General features: G+C 40.6%; 1 protein-coding gene across 5 annotated transcripts in view; it reads right to left on the reverse strand.

Annotated features, from left to right (window-relative positions):
• Window positions 1-14,585, reverse strand: part of tle2a (TLE family member 2, transcriptional corepressor a) — a 94,345-nt gene extending 79,760 nt beyond the window's left edge. For 4 of the 5 annotated variants that reach the window (XM_057841166.1, XM_057841165.1, XM_057841164.1 and 1 more), the window contains exon 1: window positions 13,128-14,584. In XM_057841166.1, coding sequence (XP_057697149.1) covers window positions 13,128-13,151 — 24 coding nt within the window. In that variant the 5' untranslated portion in view covers window positions 13,152-14,584. Of the gene's footprint in view, window positions 1-13,127 lie in introns of all 5 variants that reach the window. The other variant, XM_057841162.1, reaches the window with a different exon arrangement.
• Window positions 14,586-18,158: the final 3,573 nt, after the last annotated feature.

Here is an 18,158-nt window from a genome sequence, read left to right on the forward strand (position 1 = left end):
CAGCGTTGTCCCATGAAAAGATATACTTAAATATCTGCAGAAATGCGAGGGGTGTACTCACTTTTGTGATACACTATAATAATACATCCTCAATCCTCATGCTTAATTTGTGAACAAACTCAAGTACCCCATAGAAGACACAGTTTACAAAGTGCCAAAATGCGCTTCATAAAAAAAAAAAAAAAAAAAAAAAAAAATCCTCTGAGACAAAGCAAGAGTTGGGCAAAAGGTCGTTCACAAATCCAGTTTAACGGAATAAACTTCAAAAGGCAAGATACGGACAAATGTCTCCTGTGAGAGTCGATCACATTATAAAAGCAAACAGCACAGCAATTGAAGCTGAACCAGACAGGGCAGGGTTTCTGTGTCCAATATTCCAGAGGACAAGTTTAGGTTGGTAACCAAATCAAAGGATTACACTGGTCTGAACACTGTTGCCACTAATGGGTTTTAAAAGGCTTTGGTGGTGTCCAAAAATACAGAACCTGTACGTTTCATTGAAGAACATTGTGAGTTAGGATTTGTTATTGCACACTGACAGCTGCCGTTGAGAGGGGGATAAGCTCTAAGGAAGCAGACAACATGGGCACTCAGAGAATTGGCATTTAGCAAACCCATCGCCTCCAAACAAAGGCATTGTCCTGAAGAAAATGGAGGAAGAGGGCAATAGGGAATATTACAAGATGATGGAGAAAATCTTTTCGATAGATACAAGATTAGTTATGCATAGCTATGACTGCAAAGGCCACAGCAAAAGGTCTTTAACTACATGTCCTGATAATGCAAATACAGTATAAACATGAAACATTTGGTATTTTTCTGAATTCATAAATCTATTTAATATTAAATCTGAGATTCCAGAAGCCCTTTTTGTAACACATCATTTTGATAACATCACCTCATTAAATCATATTTTTAATCGTCTTTATGAGATATATGTTAATGTAATTCAAAATTCTCTCCATATATTGATGAACAAAAAAATGTAAAAAGGTAATTGTGAATCATTCTGTGACCAGGTTGACTTTGATCTCACTATTCTGCAAGCACAGTATATTTAAAGCTTGAGTTGTTTTATCACTTGTGTTACAACGATTATTTGAATAATCTCTTAATCCGTCAATTATATTGATGATTTCATCATACAAAAATCTTTCCATCCTTTTTTACAAAAGGGACATTGTATCTAATGGACAGTGCAGAAAATGCTCAAATTGATTATGGTTCACTTATTGGTGAATGTTGGAAACCTGATGGAAAAGCATACATGTCTATGATTGTTGTCCAAAGTAAAAACAGTTGTTAGTAGAGCTGGGAATCTTGGGGGACCTAACGATTCGATAACGATTCAGACGCTCCGATTTGATTATAAATCGATTATTGATGCACCAAACCCCAACACCCATTAGTTACAAAAATTGTTCAAAATTCCTCTCAGGCTAAACCAAACTACTATTTCAGTATCAAATTAACAGTGACTTAAAAACAGTGAATAAAAAACTCAAGTCCCCATTCTGTATGAGCAGCTTTAAACTATATTCAATTAATTTAATGTTGTGAATCAACCGTTAAAGTTGTTCCCGTTATTCCATAATATCCCTTCCGTCTACTTTCGACATTTTAAAGTTTAAAACTGTTTCATCGTTTAAAGATAGATTCAAGTCAAGATTTTGACGATTTACGAGTATTTTATATAAAAAGTGAATTAGGTTCGCTACAACAGAGCCTTCTAGAAAAGTCTACTGCTTTAAGATGGCGGCTGTTTACCAACACCAGCAAGTTTCATTTCGCGTCTAGTTTTCTATACATGTTCTAACACCGCCGTCGTCTGTCATTTCGCATCTAGTTCTACAGACTGTATATGTGAAATCTACCGTAGCCGCATGTGGGCGAATGTTTGTAGCAACTAGGCGTTGTTGTTGTTTTTTTTTTTAATCTAGCGGCATGAGTTGAACCGGATATTTACTCTTGGTCCATTTCTACTGTGTTTTAGTTTAGTTAGTAGATTAGAAGTGGTTAGTACATTGTCTTTTTTCCATTAGCCTCAATGTAGCAATGCTAACGTTTTACAATGTTTCCTTATTTGGTATGTCTGAACTTTAATTCCATGGCGTGTTGATGGCAAACAAACATGCATGAAAGCTACTGATGTCTCATGTAATCAACATGCACTTGTGCCAAGTGCATGCAGCACACGCACGCACATATGTATGCACGCACGTACGTACACAGTGATAAATAGCAGCCGGGAAAATTACCGCCCTCATTTTTATTTACATTGCGATAATTTGACTTATTGCATATCGCGACAGGCTTAAACACAAGGTGCACTTTTTTTTACCGCATGTAAAGCTTACGGTTAGCAGCTTAGTGAATTTACTTCCAACCAACATTTTTAAAAGTAAAAGCACATCATAAACATGTCAGGAATTACTCTCACATCATTCCGATTCAACACTAAGATAATTTTAAAATGAAACTCATTATGAAAAATCTGATTGGCAATGAATAATTTGGCTTAGAAATTGCTAACACGTGCACTTTGCCCGACAAAATGACAGTCATTTTGGATCACATCAACACATTTGATCGGTTGTAATTGGCAGAAAACAAACATGGCGTTGGGTTTTACACTTATTTCATATTCCACATACACTTAGCTGGTTTTTGAATAGTAAGTTGTGCATAGTGTGTAAGTTTTATTATTTTTAATATAGTTTGTGTTTTTAGTAGGGCTGTCAAAATTATCGCGTTAACGGGCGGTAATTAATTTTTTAAATTAGTCACATTAAAATATTTGACGCAATTAACGCACATGCCCCGCTCAAACAGATTAAAATGACAGCAGTGTAATGTCCATTTGTTACTTGTTTTTTAGTGTTTGGCGCCCTCTGCTGGAGCTTAGGTGCGACTGATTTTATGGCTTTCAGCACAATGAGCATTGTGTAATTATTGACATCAACAATGGCGAGCTACCAGTTTATTTTTTGATTGAAAATTTTACAAATTTTACTGAAACGAAAACATTAAGAGGGGTTTTAATATAAAATTTCTATAACTTGTAATAACATTTCTCTTTTGAGATCTACACGTCTTTCTATCCATGGATCGCTTTAACAGAATGTTAATGCCATCTTGTTGATTTATTGTTATAATAAACAAATACAGTACTTATCAGAGGTTGCGCTCGACCTTTTCGTTGTCTGTCATTTTCACTGACAGTGTCATAAAAATCCGGTCATAATCTATCTTTACCCGTCACTTACATTTTTTAAATGATAATAATGACATATTCAATAGTATTTAGTTTTCATTCATTTTTAATTAATATTCTGTCCGAACAAGCGTAACAAGAGGCAAACAGACAGCGGAGTGCACCAATCAGCAATGGGCGGACGTGCCGTTAGCAAAGCGACGAGGGCAGGACGAGGGACTTGCGCGCGGAAGTAAACATACGAGGAGAACGGAGTTTATTCAACATGGCTAGCGCGAGAGAGACTGTTGTCAATGACTCGTGTCGATGTGTTTTAGCTCATTTAAAACTGAATTTACCGCGGATTGGAACATATTCTCGGCTCTCCCGTTCGCCATCCGTGTTGTTGTAGAGACTATTTTCGGCGCGCAAGAGTGACGTTGCTCGTGAAGAACACGTCACGCAAATAAACAAATCTGATTTGTCGATTGATTTTGTACCTACTCGAGAGGCTGGGTCCCAGACTTTTCTCTCAGTGTTTGAAAAATACAGGGAGAACAGTCTGGTCGTGCCAGGCAAACACTCAGTTGCCTTGACATTTTTCCGAGTAAGGCCAACAATGTCATGCATCAAGAGAGACAATAGCTAATTAATATGCTCACTCGCCACCCTGTGGTCTGGGGTGTGAATTGCAACCTGTCAAAATGACAGATGGACTTCAGTTTTTTCCGTCACCGTTTTAAAAAACCGGTCAACGACGGAAAATATTCGGTTAACGCGACCCCTTGTACTTATGTACAGTATGCTGACTGTATATATCCGTCTTGTGTCTTATCTTTCCATTCCAACGATAATTTACAGAAAAATATGGCACATTCTATAGATCAGTGCTTCTCAATTATTTTCTGTTACACCCCCCCCAAGCAAGACGTAAATGTTTCGCGCCCCCCCAAACTCTCTGCCGCCACTGTAAATAGTATTATTCATCTATAAAATTACTATTATAAATACGCATCTGCCCAACATTGTGTCCTTTTTTTCTAATAAAGAAAAAAAGTAACAGATCAACTTATAATAAAGTATAACTTTATTAACATTGTTTTGTTTGTAACAGAGAAGACTTGACGTGCATCAATTTGCCTGAATTAAAAAAAAAAAAAGTCACATTCAAACTGAAAAATACACTCAAGGTATTTTTGACCATTTGATACAGAAAAATAAAATGTAATAAAATCCGTAAATAATAACAAATTCAAATTGATTAGAAACATTTACTCATGAGGACAATATGCCAAAAAATTTGACCGAAAAAACAAAAATGAATAAAGGAAAAAAAGAGTGTCCTTGGACAGAAGGACAGTTTTTATTTTTGCTGCTCACACTCAGTATTACCTCCTTTGCAATGGTGTGGAGTCATTTTGCAATGAGCATGCTAACAATGCTCACTGGTTTACTGATATAACACTGACAAAGCAGGACTATTGTTGGCAATATTCGGCACGTTTTCGCTGAAAAACAATCAAGCGGCTTATCAATGAGATTGGGGTCGAATGTCTTTAAGTGGCGTCTTAATTGATTTGGCTTCTGGCAGTCCGCTATAATTATTTTCAGACACAGTAAACAGTAGTCTTTCCTCATCACCCCACTGTATTAAAAGTCAAAGCTAAAAGGCAAACGGCACGAAAAAAGTGCATTCTCGGCGGCCGAGGTAGAACCGTAGGTGAGGGCGGTCGCCGTGACGATCCCAAGCCGAAAATGGCACTTCTCGGGCGGCGACGTGAGAACCGGACAAGACAGTGGGTCGCTGCGTGAGTGAGTTCGGTCGGAAAACGGCTTTCGAAAACGGCGACGGCGCACTGCTCTTCATATGTGTTTTCTGTGTGCTGAGTGCTCTTCCTTAGTTCAAAAATACTGCACGCACTCTGAAAATGAGAGCGCCACTGCCACCCACTGAGTGGATGTGCAAGTACACTTTATTCCAGTCCGGCAAAAAAAAAAAAAAAAAGAAAAAAGCATGTTCCCCGAGGACACATGCGCCCCCCCGGCATCGCTCTGCGCCCCCCCAGGGGGGCGCGCCCAACTATTTGAGAAGTACTGCTATAGATGGTTTGAATTGCGATTAATTACGATTATTTTTAAGCTGTGATTAACGATTAAAAATTGTAATCGTTTGACAGCCGTAGTTTTTAAGAATAACAATTTATAGCATTCAAATGGGCGATTAAATAGGATGTATTGTCACTACATTAGTTGTTGAGGTGGTTTAAAAAAAAAAAAAAAGTGACAATAATATCGCATATCGGCAATAATTTATGAGACAACGTATCGCCTACAAAAATTTGTTATCGCGACAGGCATAGTTGTCGAATAATTTGATATATACAAGAAGCGTAATGGTGAGTTGTATTATTATTAAGAGCATTACTGCTATTTGTTTTTATTTGTGTCAGTGCAGTCACGCCGTGCAGTATATAGGTCAAATTTGTCACAGCAGTACAGTACGCAGCACTGACAGGTTATTGGCCGCTTCGCATTTCACAGATGAAACTGTGTGCCAAGTTGACGGTCCTTTGCTCCGAGGTGAGAATTGGAGCTACCGCCTGGCTCTGTAAGCGTGTGCGTGGACTGAAAAAGAAACAGGGTCATTGCTTTCCCAACCAGTCCTGCCGCAGACTGCGCCTCTCACCCTGGGATGGCTGCCCATACATTAAGATGTGGTTTGGAGCCTCTCACAGGAACACAGCGAGGAGAGGCTGGATGAGAGGGATTGGGTTTACAGCATAAACCGCAGAGCCACAGTCTGAGTCCTTGCCTGCTTTCCTGTAGCCCCCCCCCCCCTTACTAAACACACAGCTGCTGGTGGTCACAGGATCACGGCAAAGGAAGTGCAAGGGGCTAGAAGGCCGATAACGACATAGTACGCCACTGCAAATCCTGCCGGCTTTAAGCTTAAAAAGCAAAAAAGAAAAAAAAAATGAACCCAAAACCCTTTGGATTTCCACCTGAATGGCTCTGAAGAATTGAGTAAATTTAAATTTGCATGCTTAATCTACTTCCACAGTGCAGGACATGAATGTCAAAACACTGTCAGGGGTGTGTGGCTGAGGCATGGAGATGAGGGTTAGGCAAATGAGCGAGTCCTTAATTGATACTTCACGCAGCTAGAGGACCAGTGTTTATGTATTTCAGTCAGCTCAAAAGCCCTCCACCTAACTTGATTGACGCAAATTAAAAGCTGGGTTCATCTCTCAGGAAAGAAAAAAAATATTGCGCCTTTAGGGGTAAAATGGCTGTGATGGTGGCATCACAAATAACTCATGTACCCTTAGCACTTGACTGATTGGGAACTTAAAGTGTCGCTAAGGGGGAACAAATTATACAATGTAGGTTTTTTTTTCTTCGTTTGTTGCAATTATCCTTGCTTTATGAAACTTTCCAGCATGAACGTGCACTACGAAATGGAAAATAATTGTTGATGTTTGTTGATAACGAAGAAATATGTGGGAAACCAACAAGGGTACAGTTCACCTTCAAAAAGATAAGGTCACTTTAAATGGATGTTGCTGACAAATTTTACCATTTTTCATCTGTTGACTATCTGTAGCCTTGGTGTCTAGATGATGTCATCATGATGTCTTTTAGTCAAACCTGATTGCTATATTTGCCAGCCAGACCACTTTCTCTACATCCATTCATTTTCAATGGCAATTGTCCTCATAAGAGGTCACAGGCGATCTGCAGCCTTTTCCAAATGACTTCTAAGAGCAAGAGGCGGGGTACAACCTAAACTGGTTGCTAGCCAAACTCAGAGCACATACAAACAACCATTCTATGAACAGATTAGCATCTTTGATAGCCTAACAAGCAACGGTAGACCAACGCCAAAAAAGGCGCCACGACTGGGCTGTTTGGATGATAACTGCCTTCTGTAGCCTAAAGACTGTGGGAAAGGATCATTAAAAAGGACAATCAACTTTCTGCCCAAACTTCATGTATGGTCAAATTATGTTAAGGTGTCATTTCAGTAGGTACAATGCCCAAAAACAGGGTCACAATAAACAGTATAGGTACTATACTCGAAAGTAACCAGCAAATTAGTGCTGATATCCTTTTAGACACGAAAGCACGAAAGTTGTATTGATATCAATGGATTTTCCAGCAATTTTTAAACTGAAGTCCTTCAAATAACACAGAGGAGTGCAGTCCAGTATGCCCACAGATGGACAAAAATATGGAAGTAGGACCCATATATTTATTTTGTCATTCATGGTATATCTTTTCATCCACTTGGGATCTCCCTTCTACCCTGTAGAACCTTGGACTTAGAATAAGTGTTACCATAAAAAGCTGGGTCCTAGTCAATTTAGCTACATGAACATTAGTGAATGAGAGCATAGTTGGCAGTCTTTAGCAGGTTAGCGAGTCTACATGTCGAGTCCCAAGGCATTAGTTTAGAGCCGCATGTGTCTCTTTAGCACTAGTGGCTTCTGTAGAGCTTTTTCAAAAATGTTTAAAAATGGAAAAGGATGGGGGAGGGAAATATATATTCTTCTTTTGATATGGTATCTGTAGGAGGACAAACATGATTCTAATTCATTAATACCGTAAAGACAAACTTGAGGCGGCACCATACAACAGAGTAGACACGTGCTTAGTCATTCTCTGTAAGATACACTGCATGGAAAATAAACATTTAATCATGAAGGCTCATTATGTATTTGTAGCCTACTTACTGGTACAGGTGGTCCTCGGTTTACGACGGAACAGACTTACTTGATTTCGACTTTACGACACTGGTGTTTCGGCCTCCATTTTGTTTTGAGTTGTTTTCCCCCTTATTTTAAGTCAAGTAACAGTACCGCGTCCGCCATTTTATTGTCAGTCGCGCACTTTTCACTTATCTTTTTAACTTTATTTTCTTAATATGACGTAAAATACATGTTTTTGGATAGTTTTTTTTTTTTTAATTAAGAGGGTGTTTAGAGGTACTTAAAGGGTAATTCCGACACGGAAATGACTACTTGTAGTCATTTTCACAGTAGGCTAATATAGATATATACAGCATGTGTTGCCTTCATTATAAGGCTTATATAAGGCTTTTACATTTTTGCGGCTCCAGACATATTTGTTTTTTTTGGTCCTATATGGCTCTTTCACATTTTGGGTTACCAACCCCTGGTTTAGAGTGACCAAACTTCCTCTTTTGCCCGGACATGTCCACTTTTCACATCCTGTCCAGGGCTTCCGGTGAGGTTTTACACATTCATAAAAATGTCCGGTTTTCTTTTTTTTTTTTCTTCACGGGACCAATTAGCGTGTGTTGAAATTGACTGACGCTTTGCACCGAATATTACGGTACTGTGCTGGCTGTGACGTGTTCCCAGAGAGCCTGCCCAGTTGTTAAGACTTTTAATACAATCAATACACATATAATCAAATGTGCATGTAACCAAAAGAGTAATTAAGACGAAAATACCTTTATTCCACGTTGAATACAAATTTGCGCATGCGTGCGCAGTTAGACTGTCTTTATCATGGCGTCAACTGTCAATTCTCATTCACAAACAAACCCTCGTCACGACAGGAGCTCACATTATCGGTATTTAGACTTGCTAAATTTATTTTTCGGCAACTGTTGACTTGTGTCGGAGCTTTGTACTGATGTGATCTGTAAAATCCTGTTTGGTGTCGCATCTTTGCGCTGCTGATGATTGTAAACTTTTATAGCAATGTTTGATTTTGCCTCGGTTACCGGTGCTCGCTAATAGGGTAGCTTTAAGTGAGCTAAGCTGCGCTAGCCATCATGGGAAATGTACTTGTAAACTGATGCGTTTGGAAACCTGCTGGTTGAATTGTTTGTCAGTTTATTTCGGTTATTGTTTGCGTGCAATTTAGAACATTAAATGAGAATAACAAGTGGGAATAACAAATAGTCAACAACAATTGTCGTGTTAGTAATTTATGAAAATGTTTAGTTGGCACATAGCCTACTGTGTGTGTGTACTGACTGGTCTACATTTCCATGGGTCTGTATTTTTATTTTTTTTTTGCGTTTTTATAGTTTGATTTTTTTTTTTTTTTAAGGAATAATAAAGCCTGTGGAGTAACGTCTGATAATCTGAATGTCTTTGGTTCAATACTATATGGCTATTTTTTTTTTTTTTTAATTAAACTGAATCTTTCAATCCAGGCAGGGGAGGCACACAATAAATATATTAAAGTGATATAAACATCTTTGAGTGAACTTCAAGGAAAATTCAAGTATCTCAAGGTCGGGCCGAGTATCCTCTTTTTAGGAAATCAAAATAAGGTCACCCTTAGTTAAGGTTTTGGTATACAGTGTATGAATAGCCATATGTGTTTATTTTCTTGTTTGTTCAAAAAAGCATTTGAAAGTGTACTTGTGGCTGTGTGATTGCCTTCACCACTTCTGAAGGCATTATGATACTTTTAGATAACCGTGTAGACCTGAAGAAGTGCTGATTTTATATTAGCCTGTTCTGCTTAGCAGTGAATATATTGCAATTAACACTTTGGCTGCCATTGACAGTGACTGACAAACAAGAATTGTTAAAATATATTGAGTTTTTACATTGAGTACACAGTAGCTTTAACATCTTTCCATTTACAAATCAACAATCTTCCTACTGTTCGAATGGCTTTAATGTCATTTCATAAATGAACTAATTTTCTGTAATTTACGGTGATATGACGTCTAATCCATTCTGACTGGGAGGGTTGGCAGCAATTGTTTGATCAATCGACGTCAATCACACCGAAACATGATCATCAATGCCTGCCACCCTAATTAAAATGGATTTGATGTCTATTGCTGTCAACGGCAATAAATGAGATAAGCTTTATTTACATATTCATTCACTGCCATTGGTTGTGATAGCCACCCAAGCCATTTGAACTACATTCGGTGGCAGTGAATGACATTTCAGTGCCATTGATGGCAATAAATATCCTAATTATTTTAGCTGGGATGATCAGGATTGGACGTCTATTGCTGTCCATCGCAGTAAATGAGTAACCTTGTCCACTAACTTAGAAAACATAATAAAACCGCAATATTTGATATAACAAACAAGGGCGTAGGTTTGCATAGGGACCGGACATAACACTGCTAACTTTTCAGGATGCTCAAAATGTCCACATCATCTTTTAAGAAACCTTATTTGCATATAGAATGGGTTCAGTTATATAGGTAATTTAGATAGCCTTCCCATACGTTGTAAGGACAGAATTGACCCTACCATTAATATTAAGGGAATTATTTTTATCATGTTCACACTTACATCTACCCCTTTTCACTTGCTGAATGTGCCGGCCCATTTTTCCCCCACTCAAACTCACCTTTTGGTCTTATGTCTCGTCTCCAGCAAAAAGTGTGCGTGCAGGTTATGCTCTTATATCGTCCCTACCAATGTTGAGACCAAATCTATGCCCTTGACAACAAATAATACACTTGACCACAAAAGTGAACAGCGGTAGAAGAGAGACTACCGTACTACCCTTTTGACACCTTGTAGAGCAGTTGTATCCAAGGGCGTAGGTTTGTTTTCAATATTGGTAGGGACGATAACCCTAACAAAAACAAATAAAAATGAAGTCTTCCTTCAAGTAAAACACTACTTCTTTTGTCCACAAGCACAGCCAAACTCAACTCAAAAATGAAAGCTCCTTTGTGCTCCTTAAAGACTACATAAATAAAATAAAAATGAAAACTGGGGAAAAGGGATAAACCTTGGTTTACTACATTTCTTACAGTTTAATTAAAATTAAAGGTAGAAAGCATACAGGAGGATATTTCTCTCAAAGCAGCTTCCTCCTAGATTTCGAGAAAATCATATAATGGTATGCCAACTCTGATGCAGGTTGGACTTTCAGTAGCAAAATTAGTGGTGAGTTCCCCACATCCACAACATTGACGTCTTTTCTTTGCAAAACAAATAAATTATGAATAAATGATGATGATTTGATTATTGATGGAATAAATTATAAAAACCTGACGAAGCCCGCGATTTCTTTGGCGATGTTACCACAATAACAATTGTCACCTTAACTGATAAAGACGGAGGAGGACTGCTGGCCGAGATAGTCATTCTACGGCACTATTTTCGACCCAGTTCATGGATGCACACACCCTGCTTACAGTTATATTTTGCTATCATTTACATCTTCATTTCAATGGTAAGCGTCATCTTTTCTTTTTTCTCCACCTGCACTAACCTGTTTGGATCCAATGTTGATTTCTTTCACAAGAAAATCAGCCGTGCGTCCTTTTTCCGGAAAATAAAGAAACTGCGGCGCTGTCAAAAATGGTCGTATTTCGAGCACGTTGACGGAAGTAGAAACAAATGGCGAGTCAAATTTTACATCGGATGTCGAAAAGATCGTGTGTCAAAGCGATTGTATGTCGAGGTACCACTGAACTTACAGTGGCTGCTGCTGGTGGAAAAACACTTCTAATATCCGTTGTCTTCGAAGGGGGCGGAGGAGGCAGCATGTTGTATTTCTGTCAGGGCTGTGAATGCGTGCGTGTGTGTGTGTGTGGGGGGGGGGGGGGTCAATTCATCAGTCAATCAAAGATGCGTTAAAGGGTGAAAAGGGGTCATACATAATGACAGTACTGTAATTCACTTAATAATGGTAGGGTCAATTCCATCCTTACAACATATCCTATATACCTGAAGCCATGATACAATGCAAATAAGGTTGCTTAAAAGATGGTGGGGACAATTTCAGCATCCTGAAAAGTTGCTAGTGTTATGTCCCTGCCGTTCCTATGCAAACAATAACCCTAACAAAAATAAACAAAAATGAAGTCTTCCTTCAAGTAAAACACTATTGCTTTTGTCCAAAAGCACAGCCAAACTCAACTAAAAAATGAAAGCCCCTTTGGGCTCCTTAAAGACCACATGAATAAAATAAAAATGAAAATTGGGGAAAAGGGGGTAAACCTTGGTTTACTACAATTCTTACAGTTTAATTAACATTAACAGTAGAAAACATACAGGAGGATATTTTTTCTCAAAGCAGCTTCCTCGTAGAGTTCGACATTTCATATAGATTAATGTTACGCTAACTCTGAAGAAGGTCAGACTTTCAGTAGCAATATTAGTGGTGTGTTCCCCACATCTACAACATTGACGTCTTTTTACATTACTTACGGTGGGTGCTGGTGGCGGAAAAAACCTAATATCCGTTGTCTTCGAAGGGGGCGGAGGAGGCGGCATGTTGCATTTCTGTCGGGGCTGTGAATGCGTGTGTGCCAATCAAATATGCGTTAAAGGGGAAAACATTCAGCAAGTGAAAGGGGGTCAATGAAAGTCTGAACATAATGACAGTACTGTAATTCAACTAATAATGCTAGGGTCAATTCCATCCTTACAACATATCCTATATACCTGAAGCATGATATAATGCAAGTAAGGTTGCTTAAAAGTTGGTGAGGACAATTTGGCCATCCTGAAAAGTTGCTAGTGTTATGTCCATGCCGTCCCTATGCAAACCTACGCCCTTGGTTGTATCGGTATTTATGTAATGTTTTGCGGCCACTACAAAAAAATTGACATACTATGATGGGGAGGGAGGCTACAATGATACTTTAACGTGTCAACAAGCGTTGTTGACTCACTTCCCTCTCAGCCATCAGAGCAAAAGGACAAACACATGCTCTCTCCATCGTTCTACTACACTACACAACAACACAATAAAATGTAGTGCAATACAGTGTGGAATTAAAGCTCCATGCATGCTTGTGGTGGGTAAGGCAGCCAAGTCTACAAAGTTCCCTTGACTGGCTCACCGGTCTGTAGATAACAAATGAGGCTGACCTTTATCGGTCACCTAAAGAAAATACTCTAAGGGTACCCGGAAATGGAGCATCGGTACGATACCGTTTAATGGACAGTGACTTCCTACTCACCGGTGCTCGGTTTTGGGGGAACATTCTGCCCGCAAACGTGCGTCTCCGTACGGTTATTGTCCTTCTTGTCCCCCGGCGAGACGGAAAAGCTTAGTCGAGGAATACGAGAAGGGCTTTGAAGTCGTTTTAGTGGTACATTTGGCAAAAAAAAGGCTGTTCTTAATGCTCGTTCATTCCTCGCCTTCCTTTGTTCTGGCTACCGCGGCTCTCCTGGAGCAGCGCCGCCCCGCTCTCGACGCGTGAGGCCGGGGCAGGAGGAGCAAGGACCGGTCCCTCTTTGGAAGCCTTCCCGGTGGGGTCCCTCTCCACTAAAGTCTCCCAAAACTTGAGGACGTGTCCGGCTGGTAGTACGGTATCGTTTGGCCTCTCTCTCTCTCTCTCTCTCTCGCTCGCTTTCTTTCTTTCTTGGCGTAGAGGAGGAGGAGCGGCTCGCAGACGGACACACAACAGCAGCACATTGAATGCAGCCGCAGCCTCTTTTGTCTCCGTCGTTGGCCTGCACTCCTTTCACACAACACTCCCTCACCCTCTCTCACCCCCCTCTCTCATCCTCAATGGGACATAACATGAGTTCTTAAAGAAAGGAGGGGTTTGGGGTTTAAATGCACCCCCCACGCTCACAGACATCCATAGTTTGTTGTAAATACTACGGCGAAGCTACTCGCGCTAGCCAATATCACCATTTCACCAAAAGGTTGAACTTTTTATTGAATTAGGTTTACACGAATGCAATTTAAATCAGTCGACGTAATTAAAAACACGTTTATTTAAAGGGGGAAAGATGGGGCTCCGTGGAATTGTTCTCAGTAGTGATTGAATGAAAATCTCCACGTGGGGCTCGGTTTCGGAGCTAGTGGAACGAGCCAATAGGAGATGAGCACCCCCACGTGGGTCCTCGGCTGTCCCTTCGTTGATTGGAGCGCAGGGTTCCCACATGTCAATCAAAAGGGGAAACGAAGAGAGGCGCTCGAGTTAACCCCTTGTTGGCAGCGAAGGGGCGGTGCTTGGTGGTGCGGCGGCTTGTATATTGAAATTTGGTGGTTTTCCGCTTTTCTCGCCACAAGCTTGACGGTGCTTAGTAGAACATCTTACATTTTGTCCTCGTTGGCGTGGAGATAAGACTGAAAGATGGGCATCATCACCGCCGCCCTCCCTTTCCTTGTGTTTTGCTAATCACCACCTCAAGGGAAGGATTGGAAAGGCCCACTGGTGATAATGTAGCAAGAACGCGCACACACGCACACGCACATGATGTCTTCATTGTTAGAGGCTAGGACACGAGAATTATTCCAGCCAAGAAGGAAATAAATTGTATAAAATTGGTATTCTGGTGGCAAGACCCCTTTAGCGGGGCTCATAATTAGAGAGAGAGATATTGAAAAAGCAATTTCTGACAGTGGAAATCACAACCTGCCAGAGGTGGAGTTGGAAAATATAGATGTGTGTGCGTGTGGTTACAACTATGTGTGTGTGAGGGAGGGAGGGGTGAAGGGAGGAAGAAGAGAATAAAGGATGAAGGACAGCAGGGGGGATGCTGAGAAAGACGAGTCAGTAGGGGGGGGTTAGTGCACATCAGTGATGAAAAAATGTGTGTGTGCAGATTTGCTCTGTGTGTGTCTGTGCTTGTGAGGGAATGGAAGAAGAGAGGCGATTGTGGAAGGAAAAGATGGAGGAGAGGACACATTTTATTGCCATTTTTTTTTTCACCCCTGCTGAATTTTAATGTACAACATCTCCAATTGCGGCAGCGCATTTATTAGAATAAAGTCAAAGAGGACTGTGACGCATGGGAAGTGGAGTCATGCGGCGTGTAAGCGGTAGGGTGCATGGGAAAGCTTGGATGGTGGCGGTAGCGAGTAAGGGTGCTTGGGTGGGGGCAGAAATAATATAGATAATAGAAAAAGATAAGGGAAGGACTCACACGGTATATTGCTATTGGCAGGTTAGATGAAGGTGTGTGTGTGTTGGCTGGGCTCCAGTGGTTAAATAGGTTCTCAGCTCCACAAAAGCCACAGGACATCAAAGTCAAGCCAACAAAGGCAAAGGAGTTTTTTGTTTTAGGCGTCCCATGTGAGATCGTAAAAGGCCGTGGGTCTTTGCAACGCGCGTACGCAGAGTGTGAGTAAACACATGCTCACCCGCATGCTGGCCAAAACAATGGGAAGGAGGAGGAGGTGGAAGAGGAGAGGCCCACATACTTTCATAATCACAACTTGAAGCGCAGGAATGTGGGGAGCAAACGGGGAGGCTTTGAAGGAGGCCAGTTTGAGTCCGACGCCGCAGATGACTTCATTTAGTGGGATATGAACAATAAACATGACGGTGTCGTGCCGGGATTGGATCATTGAGTTTCACTTGATGGGTTAGTGAGTTAACCCTGGATTGCACTATCAACAACATGCAGTCAAGTTGCGAGAGTAAAGAAACAAAGCTGTGCTAATAATGCTCTGTAAGAAGCAGTTCTACAAAACATCTGCCAATACCGTTGACCCTTAAGGCCGAGTTATACTTCCACGTCAGACGTGCGCCGTCAAGGAAGACCCGATTTACGACCCTACGCCGAAACCTGATGCTGTCCTATTGATTTTTCAAACCCTAGCGTCATGTCAACGCATATGTTGAAATGGACTGTAATTGGTTCGCTCACTGTTGGTTTCCGGTTCAGCGCGAAATCACCGCCATTGTAAAACATTTTTTCTAGACGCAAAAATGGACCAAGCCGACGGGAGTATCATCAAAGAGCAAGTCTAATCAAGACATCATAAAGTTTGCCAAATGGCAAGGTCAGCGATTGAATAAAAAAAATGGAAGAACCACCGAGACGTATACACTTCAAGTATATGAAGAATAAAGCACAGATTTGGTGTCAAAAGAGCTGTTTTGATCTTTAATTTTCAATAACAGACATTTCACACACGACACATCATCACTGACTGAGAGTGCCTATGTGCTTTTTATGATAACGTTAACATCCAGGCTTCCAACGCAGTTTGGGGAGTTCCATAGACGCCAGAAATCTATGGCTTCAAACTGGCTGGTTGTAGGACACTGCAAACAAATCGGGCTGGAGTGCTTTGCAGACCTCAGACAAAACGCTGGACGCAGTGCTCGATGCCAGATTGAAGCTAGCCGCCACAGCTAGCTGGTTTCCACCCGAGGCTAGAAGAATTCTACGCGGCATCAAAAGTCGGACAGACCGCCTCGAAACAGTCTTCTGAGTCCCCTGCGCCTCAACATTTGTATGATCAACATTTTTTCAATGTTGATGAGCTGAAGATCCACATTCAAGCGTTCCATCTTGCATTGTTTATTTTTTCTCTGTTAAACTAGACAAGAGGAAGGCAACAAGCATGCCCCAAAACCGTAAAAACATAACACAACACCCCTCATGGGCTTGGTGGTTAATTACAGAGCAGCGCGTCACCTGGCCGGAGAACCATCGAATGTCGAATGACGCCGTAGTCGCTGCGCCGTCACCGCAACGTGGGAGCATAACTCAGGCTTTTCTTGGTGATCATTTTTCAGGCTTTTGCACAGCACACTAGGGGTGTGACAAAATATCAAAATGGTGATTTATCATGATACTTTGTATCCCAAAAGGGATACATATGCTCCTGCCAAGAATCGAGATATCGTTTTAAAAAGGTGTCAATGTTTAAAATAAAAATAAAAAAAGGAACCAACAAGTTGTTATCAAAATCTTACACCATAATACAACCCTAGCAAAAAGTATGCAATCACTAGTGTCGGACAAGCACTCAGACATTTTATCATGTAAAACAAAAAGCTTGAATTAGTTCAAAAGTGCAACTCTAGCATTCAGAAACATTAAAAGAAATGAATTAAAAAAAACATTGTGGTGGTCAGTAAATGTTAATTTTATAGAGCAAGTGCAGGGAAATATATATATGGAATCACTACATTCTGAGGATAAACATATGGAATCATGAGAAACAAACAAAGAAATAACAATCAAAACACATCTCTAGTATTTAGAAGCACCACCTTTGGCTTTTATGACAGCATGCAGTCTCTTCTTCATCAATTTGGTGCCAAATCTCTTTGATTGCAGTTGCCAGATCATCCATGCCGGTCGGAGCCCTGCTGTGGACCATTTTTTTCCGATTTCCACCACAGGTTATCAATAGGGTTGGGATCTGGGCTATTTGCGGGCATTGACATTGACTGGATGAGTCTTTCTCCAAGGAATGCTTTAACAGTTTTATTTCTGTGGCATGATGCATTGTAATCTTGGAAAATGACAAACATATTTTCAATTGAAGGGATAAGAAATCTAAAATGTCTAAAATTTCAATGTAAACTTGTGCATTTATTGAAGATTTAACCACAGCCATCTCCCCAGTGCCTTTGCCTGACATGCAACCCCATATTATCAAGGACTGAGGGAATTTTGATGTCTTCTTCAGGCAATCATCTATGTAAATCTCACTGGAACGGCACCAAACAAAAATTCCAGCATCATCGCCTTGTCAAGTGTCAAGAATCTGCATTGGACAAGGTGTCAAGAGTCAAGAATCTGCACTGGACAAGGTGATGATGCTGGAACTTTTGTATGGTGCTGTTCCAGTGAGACCTTAAATGGCCCAAAATTACCTAATTGCCTGGCATTGACTGCCACTGACAGCCGTAGACTTTCAATCCGTTTAAAATGGGAGGGATGTCAGCGAATGAACCCTCCAAGTTCAAATGGATTGGACGTCTACTAGTGATAAACTAATTCCAATTCACACTAGAAGCTTGTTTTTCTGTTAATTAGTTGTTTGTAGAATATCCTAGAATGATTTCCTGACCAATGTATCGATGATCGTTGTATCGCCATATCTTCAGATCATCGTTATCGTGAGCTTTGTATCGCAAATCGTATCGTATCGTGAGGTACCAAGAGGTTCCCACTCCTACGGCACACACTGCAAAATTATTTTGCTTAATGGCTTGCCTCACCACAGAAAGCAACTGAACTTGACAATTGTGAACAAATCACAGTCATCAGCACACCTGGCAATTGACCCT

The sequence above is a fragment of the Corythoichthys intestinalis genome, chromosome 7 (genome assembly GCF_030265065.1).
Source record: "Corythoichthys intestinalis isolate RoL2023-P3 chromosome 7, ASM3026506v1, whole genome shotgun sequence".
Taxonomy (NCBI): Eukaryota; Metazoa; Chordata; class Actinopteri; order Syngnathiformes; family Syngnathidae; genus Corythoichthys; species Corythoichthys intestinalis.